The 17,503-nt window shown below is 37.5% G+C and overlaps 1 protein-coding gene across 1 annotated transcript in view; it reads right to left on the reverse strand.

The window, feature by feature from the left end:
* Positions 1 to 3,400: 3,400 nt before the first annotated feature.
* LOC145670470 (uncharacterized) overlaps positions 3,401 to 17,503 on the reverse strand; it is a 57,592-nt gene continuing 43,489 nt past the window's right edge. The window contains exons 6-8 of the mRNA XM_081739183.1: positions 13,179 to 13,300; positions 8,430 to 8,596; positions 3,401 to 3,614 (exon numbers count right to left, since the gene is read on the reverse strand). Of these exons, the coding sequence (XP_081595309.1) occupies positions 3,533 to 3,614; positions 8,430 to 8,596; positions 13,179 to 13,300 (371 nt within the window). The 3' untranslated portion in view covers positions 3,401 to 3,532. The remainder of the gene's footprint in view (positions 3,615 to 8,429; positions 8,597 to 13,178; positions 13,301 to 17,503) is intronic.

Raw genomic sequence — 17,503 nt, forward strand, 5'->3', positions numbered from 1 at the left:
CACCCCTAAAATGGAGGTCGTAAAAGACCGTGGGTTGACAGTTCACGATGCTCGATTTCTCGTATCCTCCCTGTGTCTTCCGGCATAGTGTGTCAGGCGGCACTGGGAAACTCGTTGTCTGCTTCAGGCGGGACCGAGAAAGTGGGTAGAGGGTCAGTGGCGCAGAACTGGCATTTTTCTACTACTGATCATACAGCTTTCATTACAGTAAACATTCGTTGGACATAAGAAAAGTGACTTACCTTACACCTCCGTGTTTGTTACTTTAACTGTATATTTATTTCCTCACTGGGAACGTACTTAGCACCACTTTTATTACTGTGTCACTGAATCCTTACCTTTACTCCTACTGTAGTTTTAGTTTATATATATATATATATATATATATATATATATATATATATATAAACAACATTTGCACCAACTATTCCGTAGACTTAAATTCGATTTATGATCACTTCTGATTATTCACTGTTTGTATGAACAAACTATTGTTCTAATATAAAATACCACAATATTTCAATTTATTGCTCTAACGTGGTTGCTGCTGAATTCAGTTTTTCACCACGAAACATGAACACTGTTTTCACAGGCAGATTTACACTCCTCAAACATTAATGTGAATATTAGATCTCATGTCGCTAAACCACTTATTTTGACTCTGTATAGTTTGTCTTTAACTTTTCTTCTAATCAAACTAAAGCACTTATTTTTAGTTTAAGAAATGAAACTGCGAAATAATTTTAAACAATTCAACGCTGAGTGAAGGCAATGTGGCCGGATCTAACTTGTAAAGTGAAGTTATAATCCTCTGAAAACACTTATTGAGATCTTGTTACTAACTGGTAAAGTCAAAATATATTGCATTATTTAGAATAAGTTTGATGTATATCCTTCCTGTCAAGTCTTGATAATATAGATTTCAAAACAGAAAGCTCATTATATAGTTAATTTCAGTAGAATTAAGTTCCATCTCCGCCTTGATAAAATAATTAAATGTAATGTGCTGATGCCGCGCAACAATACGGGCGTAACAATGAACATAATTTATACCTAACCTTGTGTTACATTAAAAATTTCAACAATAACATCCTTTTTAAATAACAACAACTACAATATACATTAGAAGCATAAATAGCACAGACAATTAATTAATATGTACTTTAATATTAATCCCTACCTTTACTTCACCCGCAGACATTTAGAATGCATTTCGAACCCAGGTACTTCGGGTGGCACCAGGAAATCTGGCAGCCTAGTCCATAGCCAAGTTCTAGCACGCTTTACTAAGGTATTCGATTGTTGAGGATGATCGGTTAAACGTTTATAGAGAAAGGTGTATGTGGTATTTACTGATCTAGAAAAGGCTTTTGACAGCGTGAATCTGGAATTGTTGGAAGTTCTAAAGATGGTTGGGTTGGAATGGAAAGATCGAAGACTCATAAGAAACTTATACATGAACCAACAAGTACGTGTTAGAATAGAGGAGGAAATGACAGAGGAGAGTGCAATTGGAAGGGAAGTTCGGCGGGGATGCTGTCTCTCAATTACATTACTTAATATTTATCTAGAAGAGATGGTGAAAAAGAGTCTACAAAATGAAGATAACATTTCAGTAGGAGGTAGAATGATTGGGTGAATACAGATGATATGGCGCTTGTTGCAGAACCTGAAGAGAAAATCAATAAAATGTTAGAAAACTTGAGAAAGGCTGTGAAGAATATGAGATGAAAATAAACGTTAGAAAGACAAAAGCCATGGTGATTGAAACGAAGGGGTCTGTGTCAAATATAGAAGTAGGAGGGGAGAGAATAGAACAGGCGACTAGCTTTCGATACCTGGGTAGTATTACAGGGTGTCTACTAAAATTCCAAAATGAAATTTCGTGACTTTTTCGTGACCTTTTCTTTACCAAATCATAAAATTTCCTAATATTTTCAAGAGCGAATTTGGGTGCGAATTAGGCCGAATTTTCATCCGTGCGATTAAAACGTACTTTGCTTGCGAGTTGGTAGCGTCTAAAGCCGACCATAGACATTTTTGGTGGTGAACTTTGACGTTTTATAGAACAAAATTTTCCAATCTGTACTTACATTTGAACAGTTAAAAAAAATCGTGACCCAAAAGCTAAATTTCGTGACTTTCATGACCATTTTTTTGATTTCGTGACCAATAGACACCCTGTATTACTAGTAATGGTATGAAATGTGAACATGAAATAAAAGCAAGGATAGGAATGGCGAAAGAAGCCTTTAGGAGAAAGAAAATGCTATTTTGCGGGGCCTTGAAAAAGAAGCGTGTTGAGAAAAAGACTCATAAAATGCTTCGTGTGGAGTATTGTACTATATGGGTCAGAAAAATGGACATTACGTAAAAATGATGAAAAACGACTTGAAGCTTTCGAAATGTCGGTGTGGAAAAGAATGGAGAGAATTAGTTGGGTCTAGCTGAAAACGAATGAGTGTGTGTTAGTAATTGTGGGGGAGGAAAGAACAATTTTTAGATATTATTAAGAAAAGGGAGAGAAACTGGTTGGGACATTGGTTAAGAAGGAACAATATCTTGAGGGACGTGCTAGAGAGTACGGTGGCAGGAAAAAGAGAGAGGGGCGAAGAAGACTACAATTAATGGACGATACCAAAACAGAAAAATCGTGGAGCATGGAAGCTTTTCAGCTACAGCAAGTGACCTGCCAATTATGGCAGAATACCTATGATGATGATGATGACTAATATAATTAACGTAGCCATTAAGCGAATAGGGGTAGGATAGTCAGTTTGTTTCCGAACAAAGATATACATTTAAGAGATAATAAACTGGTTATGAAGAAAAAAATAAAAACACAAATTATACACTTGTATGTACTTGAAATATATTTGTAAAAAATACAAGATTCAAGCACCGGGTGGCTGATCTTAAATCAACCACAAACAATAGTTACGCAATAATTAACTCCACACAAAATAAATATCGTACCTAAAATTAAAGTTCTTAATTCAATCAAAATGTGATAATTTTTTCTATCACATTTTACAAAGAAAAAAAAATAATATCTTATCACCTTCCAATCAGTACAACAGTATTTGTAGTCCCCCATGTACAAAAGCATTAAGTAATCCTTATACCTCAACAACAAAGGAATTATAACTTAAACAACTGAGGATATTCAGAATATAAAAAATTCCCCGTATTTTTCTTTCTTTCTCTCAGTTTGTACAAAAGAACGAAATTTTCACAGCTCTCAGATTGATCTTGCTTTTTGTTTAGTTCCTGGCGATAGACAGTAGAGCAGCAGTCCCGCGGTTTTATTTATGTTACAACTATATTACAGAATATTGTCCAGAGAAGATAGAATGTTATTATTATCTACAGTACAACTAGTTATTATCTAAAGCAATTCATTTTTGTTATTATTATTATTGTTTATTTCTGTACAATAACAGTTTCTGTTGGCCTGAGAACTTAACTTTAAAAAAAAAAAAAATCACTGAATGAGAAACAACAGGCACTGTGGTTGAGGGTGCAATGGCACTCAATAACATCCGTCCATCCAATCGGCTTTGGCCACAGAATGAGTACTGCTGCTGCTACTACTACTACTGTATGCCGCGCTTCTGAAACGCATAGAATCAAACAAAGGCAATAAATTATTAACTTTTAACCACATTCTAAACGAATAATTATATTAGAACAAACACATTCTTAACTGTGAATAAATGACGAACTGATCAATACACTAGTTGTACGAGGTATGATTAAAAAAATATGGTGAATAATTTAAGCTTATATGAAATCTGAGTTACTCTTCAAAGTACTGTTCTTGGCTACCAATGCACTTATCCCAACGTTAAACTCATAACTGGAAGTATTTCTGAGAAGTTTCTTTTGGTAAGACGTTCAGCTGCTTTGTCGTGGCTCTCTCAGTATCAAGAATGGGGTCAAAACGTTTTCCTTTAAGCGCGGTTTTAATTTTTGAGGGAGCCAAAAATCGCATGGTGCTAAATCTGAAAAGCACAGCAAATGTACAGACACGAATGTTTTTGTTGGCCAAGAACTCGCGGATCAAAAGCAAGGTGTGGCACGGCACGTTTTCGTGGTGAAGAAGGAAGCCATTTGACCAATTAATCGGTGGTTAAAATGCTTTTCATGGACCCATACGAGATGTTTAATATTTAGGAAAACTCTCGAATAGTGATTCGTCTGTTTGAACAAGTGCTACTTTTTGCACGTTTCTATCTGCTTTTGATGTCAAAGGACATCTCGATTGTTGCTCGTTTTCAATCGACTCTTTGCCACTTTTAAATCCCTCATATCACTTGTAAACGGTCCTCAATCCCACCGCTTCATCGCAATACACTGATTTTGACATTTCGTGAGATTTTTGACACTTTTTTTGCAGTTTAGAACAAAACTTAACGTTGACGCGTTACAGACATTCTTAACACGTCCTCACTCTTCTGCCTCTGGAAGCCAACTAATATATCACAACTCGTTCAAACTCAAACAAACAACGTGTGCGTGGGTTTTCTCGGGGTTCTCCCGTTTCCTCCCACTTTCTTCATTCCACTATTTCATTCATTTCTCATAATCACCACCTCCTTTAGCCTAACCGGCATAACCGTGGGACGTAAAACTCAAAGATTTCATTTTCGTTCAAACTCAACATTGACTGTACCAAAAGTTTAGGCTACCGGGCTTCCTAGTTGAAAGGAATACAACATCGATCAATAGATGGCACTGTGCAACTATTCACCATATTCTTTTGACCACACCTTGTATATTAATAATGCAGTGATAACGTGTCTCAGGAAGGCAGTGTTCAATTGTACCATGTTATGCAAAAACGAACTACGCACCAAAATTAGAAAATCCAGGTAAATGTGACAGTTTGTTTCTTGATGCGCATTCGAAACGTTATGAAAAAGGAAATGAGCGAAAGAGAGATCATTTCACTTTATCTGATACCTACACTACTGTTCGACATCAAACTTTATATTCAGTTTTCCTAAAATTATTAAAATAGCACTTAGTTCGTTTTCGCATAACATGGCGTAACTGCTGAAACTGATAGCAAGAAGTTATAATTATTACCTAGTCAATGCATTCAGATTTTAAATTAACTTTCTTCAACTCCATGTTCCTTGAAGTACCCAAATATTTAATAACTTCTAACCAAAGATCCATTCAATAAATAACCGGAAAAGTTGTATTAAAAAAAATACAAAATTTCGACTTTTTTTGGGGGGGGGGTCATTACATTTCTGTCAGCTGAAGAGTTGAATCCAATGGAAATTCACCGTCAGATTGCAGTGTCATATGGTGGAAGTTGTTTGAGTTGAACACAAGTGTACGAGTGGAAAGATAAATTCAAACGGGTGTACAAGGGCGGGGTGAAAAGTTCTCCGCTTGACCCAGAGATGGCACTCCAATCAGCAAAATTTTATTGTTCTTGCCTGGGGACTCTTTTCAGTTGTTCGTATAACAAGTGTTAACTTGTTCTCTCAAGTAGTTTGTGTGCAGGAATTGTTGCAGTTACACGTCTTGCTTGTTAGTTGTGAAAATGCATAAACTTAAATATCGTGCTGTAATCAAATTTTTCGTTTTGGATGAATTAACCCCTACGGAAATTCGTCCGAAGTTGACAAAAGTTTACGGGGGGACTGCTCCTTCCATGTCAACCGTTAAAAAGTGGGCAGCTAAATTTAAACGTGGTCGCACATCCTTCGAAGATGATCCACGTGAAGGAAGGCCGAAAACCGCAACCACACCGAAAACAATCGAAAAAGCGCATGATATCGTGTTGGACGACAGGCAAGTGAAGATGACAGAGATAGCTGCGAGTGTGGGGATATCGGAGGAACGGGTGCGAAACATCTTGCACAAAGAACTAGGGATGCGGAAGCTCTGCGCAAGATGGGTGCCGCATTTGCTGGGTGTCGACCAAAAGCATATGTGAAAACGATTTTCGCAACGATCTTTGGACCGATTCAAAAGGGATCCGAACGATTTTGTGCGGCGATTTGTGACAATGGATGAGACAAGGGTTCACCACTATACTCCAGAAATGAAACAGCAGTCCAAGCAGTGGGTGGAAGCCGGTGATGTAGCGCCGAAGAAAGCGAAGACGATCGTATCGGCCGGAAAGGTCATGGCCAGTGTGGTTTGGGATGTGAAAGGGATCTTGTTAATAGATTACCTTGCAGAAGGGAGAATAATTACCCGCGAATATTACTCCAACCTTCTTGACCAGCTGGATGCCAAAATTCGCAAGAAGAGGCCTGGCTTGAAGAAGAAAATCATCATTCACCAGCATAACACACCTGTGCACAAGGGTGTGTTGCCGATGGGAAAACTGCGGGATTTGGGGTACGATTTGCTCGGCCATCCCTCATATTTTCATGATTTGGCACCATCGGACTTCTATCTGATCCCAAACTTGAAGAAATTTCTTTCTGAGGGACGCTTCACATGGAATGAACAAGTTGAGAGGGTCGTGGATGACTATTTTCACAAACTTCCAGACTCTCACTTCCGGGAAGGAATACAGATGGAGAAAGGCTGGACCAAGTGTAATGAAGTTAAGGGAAATTATGTCAAAAAATAAAATCATTTTTGAACTGAAATGTGTAGACTTTCATTGTCAGGCCGAGAACTTTTCATCCCGCCCTCGTAGCAAGTATTGAAGAATTCACCACGCCCAGGACGCTGTTTGTGCAGCCACGGAGAACAACATTGCGAGAGTTGGTGAGTTGATACGGGAAAATAGGCGTATTATGGTGAGTGATATTGTAGCAAAGATGAACATTAGTGTCGGATCAGCCCGCCATATTGTTCAGGACGTACTGATGTTCAAGATTGGTTTGAACCCTTCTGCTAACAGAAATGTAATGACACTCCGCTGGTCCACGTTGGTGCAAACCTGCAAGGGTGCCGCCATCTTGTTTCACTGTCCCAGTATCCTGTTCGCCAGCCCATCTGATAATAGTTCTAAAACACCACCAAAAAATAACAAAGTAGTACAAACGTTGTTGACAGTTTTTAAACAACTTTTCCTGTTATTTATCGAATGGATCTTGTATAACGGAAAAGTTACACATATTTATTACAATATCAATTTGATACGAGCAAATATTAATGAAGCAGAAACATTGCGCGTACTATTATTTTGTGTCGTGGCAAAATCTACTGTTCGAAGAAACTGGTAAAAATAAATACGCAATGGTATAATAGATGCAGATACGTATTATATACTCACGCACTAATTAATTATTTTGTTGTAAATCCTTAGTGAATTTCAGTCTCTTTTATACTTATATAAAGATCCTGTGCAAAGTTAAAAAAAAGGAAGTAATATTTCCGCTTAATAAGCCATCTTTTCATTTGTATGTGAATCAACGTTGCAACCTTCACCCATATATTTATTTTCGTTGGTAAAATTTTCTGAAATCTGGAGATTTCATGAACAACGAAATTTTAATAATAATAATAATAATAATAATAATAATAATAATAATAATAATAATAATAATAATAATAATAATAATAATAATAATAATAATAATAATAAATGTAGACAAAAATTGACTTAATCCTGATCTTTATTTAGGAAATTCGTGATCTCTATCCAAAGAAGTCGATACATTAATAATATGCCAGTTTTTCCATCACATGTTTGATTAATCTGGTGAAGGATTTTTTTTAATACATATTTAGAACCTATTAGGTACTTGGATACTTCAAGGCACATGGAAGTAAGTGACGTTATTTTAAATAAATTCCCTACGTTCTATAAATAATTATGTTTAGATTTTTTTTATTCAGTTAAAGGAACGTAATATAAATAAGTAAAAAATAAAATTCAAGAGCTTTTCCTGAAATATTAGTCAAAATTATATGCACAGAATCTTCGGAACAAATGAAGAAGAAAAAGGAAAATTAATTTATTACTCGCAAATAGTTTGCTTAGCTCTACTCTGCCCTAGACATATGTCAACTAGCTATGTCAGTTTTTTTTCTTCTTGATCAAATTAGAGTCAGGAGTAAAACACAGTACAGTATCTACAACTACAGTATCTACAAGAAATCCATCCTCCTTACAAGTTTGCTTGAAATTATTTTATTATGGTTTATTGCGAAGTCTAACAATATTTACCTACAACATAGATTTAATTAATATAAACGCTACAAACACTTTTTTTCAGGCACGTGCGTAATTACAGAGCTTCTTGTCCGGTGAAAATTAAGATATCGTTACATAATCACGAATATTAATTTGCATACATCAATATTCTTCAGATATATATATATAGCTGACATCTTATAGCGAACAAGACAGATTCCAAGGAAACGAATTACAAATAAAGAAAAGTAGTCCTGCATATTACATCATGACTAAGAAAGGAAGGTGCAATATATGGCTATGGGAATACCTTGCTCTTGGAGCTGGGATCCGTGACTGTATCGGGATCCTGGACTGGGGCCGTGGAATACTGCTCGTAGGTCTTGCAGGTTGTGGCCTGTTCTGATTGACGTTCACTGAAGGCGGTCGGAGACCTGATACCATTCGTCTCTGTTGATGTTCAACAGGCCTAGTCACCTATAAAACAAAAGATCAACTTTATTAGAAAGTCTTTTACTTTCATACAACGTGGGTCATAAGTTGCTTGACAATTAGATATTCAGTTCTCAATTGACTACAGTACCACAAACTTATTAAAGTAAACAATACGACATGGTGTGGTTCGTGAATAATACATTGCATGAAGTGATTTTATAAAGGATTTAAACCTTACTACACTTATAATTAGGTAAGTTTACAATAAACAGTAAATCATGAAAGTATGAACTTGTGTTCGTAATTCAAAAATAGTGGTTACATGGGAGTTCAGCGGATCGCAGCTCAAGAACTTCCTGCCTGGAAATAATGACAGTAAAGATAAAGCTATTTCTGAAATAATTACGGATCCAGAACATTTAAAAGGGAAGGTTACTTCTGAATTTAATAAATTATCATTCAACAATATCAGTGACATCATATATTCTTCTGTGATTCCAAGAAGTAATGTGTGCATTGAAAATGATGGAAGACATTTTGTACATTTGATTTTACTTAATATTATGATACAACTTGAATCAACTACATAGTTTCGTACTTGGTAAAGAATTCATTACAAAAACAATTCTGGCAAATGACTTATGGTCCGCCCTGTATAACAAAGTATCCTAATGTAAGCATTCGAAAGGAATGTTTCGAATACACAAGACAAACTACGGGTCATGGTCATTCTGTGGGATATCTGTGGGTCACTTGCGGGATATTTGAGAATTTGTGTTGCATAGATCTTCCACAGAGCTAAACAAGCCTACAACCACCCCATAACTCGAGAGGCTGAGTTCGGGTGCTTCGACGCACCCCCTTGCAAGTTCACAGCAGTTTTCATTCCTGTAGAAAATGGTGGTGCTTGATACAAAACAATATATGAATACTGTTAACGAATGCATCAAATTTATTGAGCAAGCTGATAATCGAATGATATATTTTGATGACAGGTAATTTGAAAATCGGCACTGATTCTTGAAGGAAGATTGTGAGATATTTTGTTTCTGATAATACAATGGAATGATATCTTTCAGTTTAACGTCCAACAATCATGTCCTTTAGGCTAAGGGAGACAGATGATTAATGCAAATAAATGATGATGGAATTGGAGTGAAAATGTGGAAGGAAAGGAGAGAACCCTGAGAAAAGGACTATTCTCTCTAAAATTCACATTTCTCCCAATACGGCCCGGGCGATGATAGGTCACCCACTTCTACTATTTTACACAATATATAGATTATTATTAAATATAAAGAGAATGGATATGCGTCTATTTCCAGCTTTTCACATAGAAGTCAGCTAGAACCATCAAAATATGTACAAAGACAGATCTTCATCAGTTCTAATCATTTACAAAGCTTTTGTCAAACTTTATACAGGGTGCGGCAGCGTTCATAGCGTAATTTGACTTGCGTAGTACAATGACGTACTGCATGAATGCGCGCCAATTCGTGCCGCATGCGTGTACTAATGAACTGCCATTTCGAGTGTGACAGTGATATGGAGCGGTGGAGTGCACAACATCGTGCCTTTGCTGTTGAAAGTTATTTCAAGAATAACGACTCTGTTATTGCTACCCAGCGTCTATTTCGGCAACATTTCAACTTGGGACGTCATGGGAAAGTTCCAGATGGACGGAGTATTGTGAGGTGTATACGTGCATTTCGAACAACAGGTTCTGTTTGTAATGGCAAACCGGGAAGAAGTGAAAGAACTGTGCGTACACCAGAAGCCGTGGAAAATGTTCGTGCTGCAATATTGCGTAGCCCAAAAAGATCTGCTCGTCGTCATTCGCAAACTGTACATATGTCCGATCGCTCATTCAGGAGAATATTGCACGAAGATCTCCAATTTCACCCATATAAGCTGCAGAATGTTCAGGAAATTAGGCCTCGCGATTGGGTTTCACGAGAAACATTCTGCTTAACCATGCGCGATCTCCTTCGCCAAAATCCACAAATGTTTCACACCATCCTGATGTCAGATGAAGCTCATTTCGAGTTGTGTGTTCAGTGAATAAACAGAAAATGGGTTACTGGAGTGATGTAAACCCGCATGAACTGCACATCAAGCCCTTGCACAGTTCTCGTGTCACAGTGTGGTGTGGATTGCTTCCTTTGGGATTATTGGCCCTTACTTCTTTGAAGATGACAGCGGTGTGGCTGTAACTGTCACCAGTGAACGCTACCTAAAGATGCTGCAAGACTTCGTTCCTCCCCAATTAGGTATAGTCGATGTGGATGTGCAACAATTATGGTTTCAACAAGACGGAGCGACCTTGCATACAGCTAGAATTTGCATGGATTTCTTGCGACAGACATTTCCAGGTGGAGTAATTTCCCGTTTTGGTGACATTTCCTGGCCGCCTCGCTCACCTGATCTTTCATGTGCAGACTTTTTCCTTTGGGGCTACCTGAAACAAGAAGTGTTCCGAACACATTGTGCCACCATTCCTGAGCTGAAGGATCGCATCAGAACTGCCGTCGGCAATGTCCCAGAGAATACGTTACGCCGAGTTATGGAAAGCTTCCAACGCCGCCTAGATGAGTGTGTTGTGCAGATGGGGCATCATTTGACAGGAGTCATATTCAAAAAGTAATCCACGCAATGGGCAATGACTTACACATTAGTAAATGGCATACCTTTAACTATTAATTGACATAAGAGGTAATAAATAAATTACAGTTACTGCCTGATGGTGTGTTTTTAATATCCTACTATGAACGCTGCCGCACCCTGTAGTAAGTATGTGTATTAAACCAGTGATTCTCAACCTTTTTTGACTGGCGACACACTTTACTGAACGTCAAGGACATAGCGACATTCCTGTTTGATATATTTTTTTTAAATATCTATTATAATAGTAAAACCAATTAATTTCTATAATAACTCCATATAACACTGAGCATTATTGCTACGTTGGAGGTGTTGACTGGTACAGTCTGTCTCGATTTTAACTAATTATTACTAAATTCTTCGTGATTTTTAAATTCTAAAATTTCGTGACACACCTTAGGGGACTGCGCCACACACCGGTTGAGAACCAATGTATTACTCCATCTTTGTGAATGTGAGGTAGGCAACCCACACTACTCTACTGTTATCAGGGTTATTGGTCGATAATCAACAGGGGCATTGTCATTATATATTTCACGCATTTCTTCACTTTCAAAGATGTTGCATAAACATTATTTTCCCTGTGCGAAGAACGGACATTTCAGCCAATAAATAATAAATAAAACAGCTCAACGCTATTAATTACAGTTTTTAATTTACGGTGCTCAGTACTGAAACTGGAAATCGTACACTTGTACCACTTTCAGTTTGAACAGACGGATAGAGGTAAAGATGAAACTATCCTTGGGATGGTGAATCCGTAACAAAAAGTCATTTCTCGCCCTTTCTTACTGTTTTTGTTCTTTAGAAATCAATACTGAAACCGGAAGTGGTACTAAATTTCTACCTCTTCCAGTTTTAGTAGAAGGGTGAGGATGGAATCTATAGTTGGGAAGCTGAATCCATTTCGAAAAATATTTTTTTCGCTATCTCTTACAGTATTAACTCCAATATCTGTTAGACAGACGGATAAATATAGCTCTTTTATAAGATTTCCCATACTTATACGTAGCATAGTTTGGAATTCCAAAAATGCACTGCCAAATATAACTCACTCCATGGCATATGAAACCCGTAGGTTCAATGCCGCATTCACAAAAGCTCTCCACTGACTTCTGTCTTCAGCCAGCTGGTTCCAGTTTCTTCTCTGTATTCCTATTCCTGAGAGATCCATCTTAATACTATTCTCCGAACTGCATCTAGGACTTTCTAGTGGTCTTTTTCTGTACAGTACAACAGGCATAATTATCATTTTCTGTATTTTAAACTTCAAGTTCTTCGACACAAATTCGAGAAGACAAAATATATTGGACTGGATAATAAAGAAATCCTTGCTTTCAGTCAACATATGGTTTTGATCTGTTAATGTTGATCCTAGATATTTGAAGTATCCACTTTTTCGAAAGTATTATCTCATATTTTGACGGATCCATATAATTTGTAGTATTACGATCCCGGCGAACTTCCATATTTAGTTTTCTCTGCATTTACTTCTAAAACCCATGATCGTGCAAGCGTTTAATAGGAAAATAAAATTAAATATTTCAGTTTAACACCTCACGATTATGCCCTTTAGGCTAAGGGAGATAATAATTAAGGCAAGTGAATGATGATGGAAGAGCTGATGAAATGAGAAAGTGGGAGGAAACGGAAGTACCCCAAGAAAACCCACAGACACGAAAGCGCTTAATAGGACCTCCGCATTTCTTTGTATTGCTCTCCTATCATCTACTATATTACATCATCAGCATATGCCATAACCTGGTGAATATCATTCAGCTCTAGGTCCTGGTTGCTATCTTTGATTTTCCTTATAGCATATTCTAGAACAAAACTGAATAATAATGGAGACAACGCATATTCGTGTTTCAGGCCATTCTCGACGTGAAAGCTCGTGGACAAATACTTCCCTACTCCGACTTTACTTTGGGATAAAGACTGCAGAATGAATTTATGAACTTACCTCTGCATTAGAATGTATAGTCCTTGTGGGCGGCCTTATTTGCGGTTTCACTAGTTGAGCTTCACTACTTTTCGGGTGCATAGGTTTACTTAACGCACTCCCTTGATATTTAGGAACACCATCTACAAATAAAAAAATTAATAAACACAGTGAACTATGTTGCGTTCGCCACTTGTTAACTTAATCGCATACTGGAAGACCATACATACATATACAGGGTGTAATAAAAAGGTACAGCAAAATTTTAGGGGTGGATTCCTTATGGGTGGACAAAACGGTCATATGACCATTATGTCGGGAAATGCATCGTTACAGAGTTACGGTCATTGAGCCGCCTGGCGCTTTGAAACAGTCACATTCTGGTCGCTTCTTAATGTGACTCAATTTAAACCTCAATAACTAAGCCAGGGAGATAATTTTGGTATCTATGTATTCTTGAAGGACGATGATTTCCGCCGATATGTATTTTATGTACGTGGAGGGTACCAGGGCGGACGGGGAGGGTAATTACTTTTTTTTTGCATCAGAATTTTGGGGATAGCATTCCTTCCCCCTTAGGGATACATCCACAAAATGCATATCGGCGGAAAGCTTCATCCTTAAGGAACACATTGTTGCCAAAATTATTCTCCTAGCTTAATTGAATGGGTGAGTTGAAAAAGGAACACATTCCAAAACCTCAACTTTCAAACACTGGGTGGAAAAATGAACACATTCCAGAAATATGTTCGATTTTTCACTCATACTTTCCCGGAGACTTCAGTAAAGAGGACCTAAAATTAATGAATGACTTCCTTGTTCCGCTCAAGCGGTGTAGGTACATATAAAATGAATATAACTATCCCCGTTTAGCTTATCTATTTTCTGGAATGTGTACCTTTTTCAACTCACTCATTCAATTAGGGACTGAGTTATAGAGGTTTAAAGTGAGTCACATTAAGGAGCAATCACAATGTGACTATTTCACACCATCAGGCGGCTCAATGGCCGTAACTCTGTAACGATGCATTTTCCGACATACGGTCATATAAACTTTTTTGCTTGTCTACCCATAAGGAATCCCCACCCCTGAAATTTTGCCGTACATTTTTGTTACACCCTGTATACAGGTGCGGAAAAAGTCCCGGAACGGTCCAATATCTCGCGAAGTATAAAGATCAGCAAAACAAAAATAACACAGGTTAAAATAATTTTGAAAAAGCTATCTAATGATACCAAACGCAACCCTCTATCCCCACTCCCTTCGGGCGTACGGGGGTTACTTTAAAATTTTAAATGGGAACTCCTATTTCTTATAACACATTTGGATTCTCCAGAAAAAGTGACAGTGATTTGACCTAAAATTGAAAACAGTGTCTTCACACATGACGGTTGAATCGACACAAAAAAATGGCGGTGTACCAAAACCTTACGAAAATGCTAATTGTCAGTCCCGTGCTCTGTAGCAGTACGGTTTGCGTATTGGATTGCGGAGTCAGAGATTCTGAGTTCGATCCCTGTTCAAGGCAGCTTCTCTTATTTTATTTCCCCAAAATAAATTCCATACGTTTTACTTCAATTAGTACTTTTTTGAAGTTACATAGAATACAAATTTCGATAATTTTTTTGCAAACTAGCTTTATGAAGTAGTTCTTAGTAATAGGGTTATTAGGGTTAGAGTTCATAGGGTTATTTACAACGAAAATAAACCATTTTTGTCGCCATTTTTATTTTCTTGTAAATTAATAAATATGGACAAATACATTGTTTTTATCGAAGTTAAAATGTATGAATTCATTATTTGGGTATTAAAAATTCACATAAAATGTTACTGTGCGCGGGAATCGAACTCATGACCTTTGATCCGCAGTCCAGTACGATAACCGTATGGCCACAGAGTACGATACAGACAGGCCACATTTTCATAAGGTTTTGCCGCCCCCTTTTCTTCTGTGTCGATTCAAGTGCCATCCGTGAAGGCACTGTTCTCAATTTTGGGTCAAATCATTGTCACTTTTTCTGAAGAATCCAAATATGCAATAAAAAATGGGGGTTTCAATTTAAAATTTTAAAGTTACCCCCGTACCCCCGAAAGGGGTGGGGATAGGGGGTTGCGTTTGGTATCATTGGATAGCTTTTTTAAAACTATTTAACACGTGTTATTTTTGTTTTGCTGATCTGTATATTTCGCGAGATATTGAACCGTTCTGAGACTTTTTCCGCACCATATTATATATATATATAAACATATTAATATTACACTATATTTCGCTTGGGCCAATCACTTACTGAAGCTAAAATCCGTGGTCCTAAACACGGAATGCACTGTATTAATGTCACAAACATTTATGGGTTACTAAGTGAAATCAAGTTGTATGAATATATTAAATAAACAAATAATATACTAATTGCCAGTACATGAATAGAAATAATTAATTCTAAACATTTTGTTACCAAAGATAATATTTTATTGTGATACACTGAACTGAATGTAACACTGGTGGTATAGATTTTAATTGAGTAAGCTGATAATATAGTGAAATGAAATGAAATCTGAGTTTTACGTCCCACGGTTATGCCGGCTAGGCCAAAGGAGACGGTGATGAGTAATGAATGAAATGGTGGAATGAAGAAAGTGGGAGGAAACGGGAGAACCCCGAGGAAACCCATGCACACAGTGTTTGTCCACCACAAAGTTCACTTGGCAATAATATAGTGAAGCTAGCAACACCAATAATATATGGAGCTCCCTTGTAGCTATGTGGATAACGTACGCGTCTTTAGTGTAGGAGATCCGGGTTTGATCCCGACAGGAACTTACGTAGTTCGGATCCCGCAATAAGCTATAAGTCTTCGTCTCATATAGCCTCGCTGTAGAAAGGGACACTCTAACCACTCCACTCATATATGGTGTTGAATTAATGAACTTCATTGTACATGCGAGAAGCACTTAAAATACAGTAAAGCCCGAATTATCCGTACGCGCCGCCAAAAATTTTTTAGTCCTGGTGCAGTCGCGTTCAATTATTGTTTACTGTTTTTTATTGTTTACAATACAGAATTGTTTTCTGTTTACTGTTCTTTATTTTAGTGATGTAGACGTAGAGCAAAGGTTTCCGTTTACTGTATGTACATATTTTAAAAGTTCTATTACGTTTTTTGTACAATGAAACGTAATTTTATGCTGAAATATTTTTTCGTGTTTGGTGTTTTCACCTCATTTTTAGTCTTTTTTGGGTTCTCCGCGACTTTCGCTATTTGCCAACCAATTCCGCAGATAATCGCGGCTTTACTGTATATGTATAAAAAAAAAAAAAATCGAAGTGTTTTTATATTATTGTGTGTTCTATACGCTCAATAACCAATCATATAAGGACTACTCAAAACATTAAACAATTATAGAAAAATACGTCTGTCATTTTATTATGATCGTGTACATGGTAATAGATGTGTTCGTTACAATGAAATGTACTCTTATTAAAGAACAGGATTCCTGTAGATTTAGGACTTTTCAAACTGTTTGAGATGTCCAATCGGAGTATTAAGGAGGTTAAAATCATCAGAAAAACTACATTCTATATTGAAATGTGTATGTCAATGTCAAAACTTTAAGTCTATGAACATCTGTAAGTTACTGCAAGGAGATGCGACTTTTCGTTTGGAATCCGTGACGCTTCCAACTCTGGTGGGGTTTTAGAGGAAAAAGTATTCAAGGACCACGAATTGGAATTTAAGCTGAATATGTGGTCAGCACATCTGCTACCGTCGTTGTCTCTGGTTTTCATCGAGTTCATCAGCAAGGCTACCTGAGACGTGGACCTACAGCTTAACGTAGGAATCGAACCACGTAAGCTCTCACTGGGAACTGAACCAGCGTACGCCGCGCCACATCTAAGTATGCTTACCATATAACCATGAAGGAGCTGCTTTGTAGACAGAGTTCGCTACCTCTTCATCTATGTAACTCCCTAACAGCTTCACAGCCCCATCTGAAATCGAACTCGGGATCATACACATGAATGACATAATTGATAAATGAAATGAAATCTTTAAGTTTTACGTCCCACGGTTATGCCGGTTAGGCTAAAGGAGACGGTGATGATGAGAGATGAGTTAAATGGTGGAATGAAGAAAGTGGAAGGAAACGGGAAAACTCCGAGAAAACCCACGAGCACGGTGTTTGTCCACCACAAAGTCCACACGGCGCGAGCTGGGATCGAACCAGGCACCCCAAGCACCGGAGGTGAACGCTCTACCACTGAGCCACCGCGCCCCCAATGACATCATTTGAATACAGGATAGTGAGGTAAAGAAGGAATCCTCCTGAGGCCCGAGGCTAATTTTTG

The sequence above is a fragment of the Thermobia domestica genome, chromosome 14 (assembly GCF_964235325.1).
Source record: "Thermobia domestica chromosome 14, izTheDome1.hap1.1, whole genome shotgun sequence".
Taxonomy (NCBI): Eukaryota; Metazoa; Arthropoda; class Insecta; order Zygentoma; family Lepismatidae; genus Thermobia; species Thermobia domestica.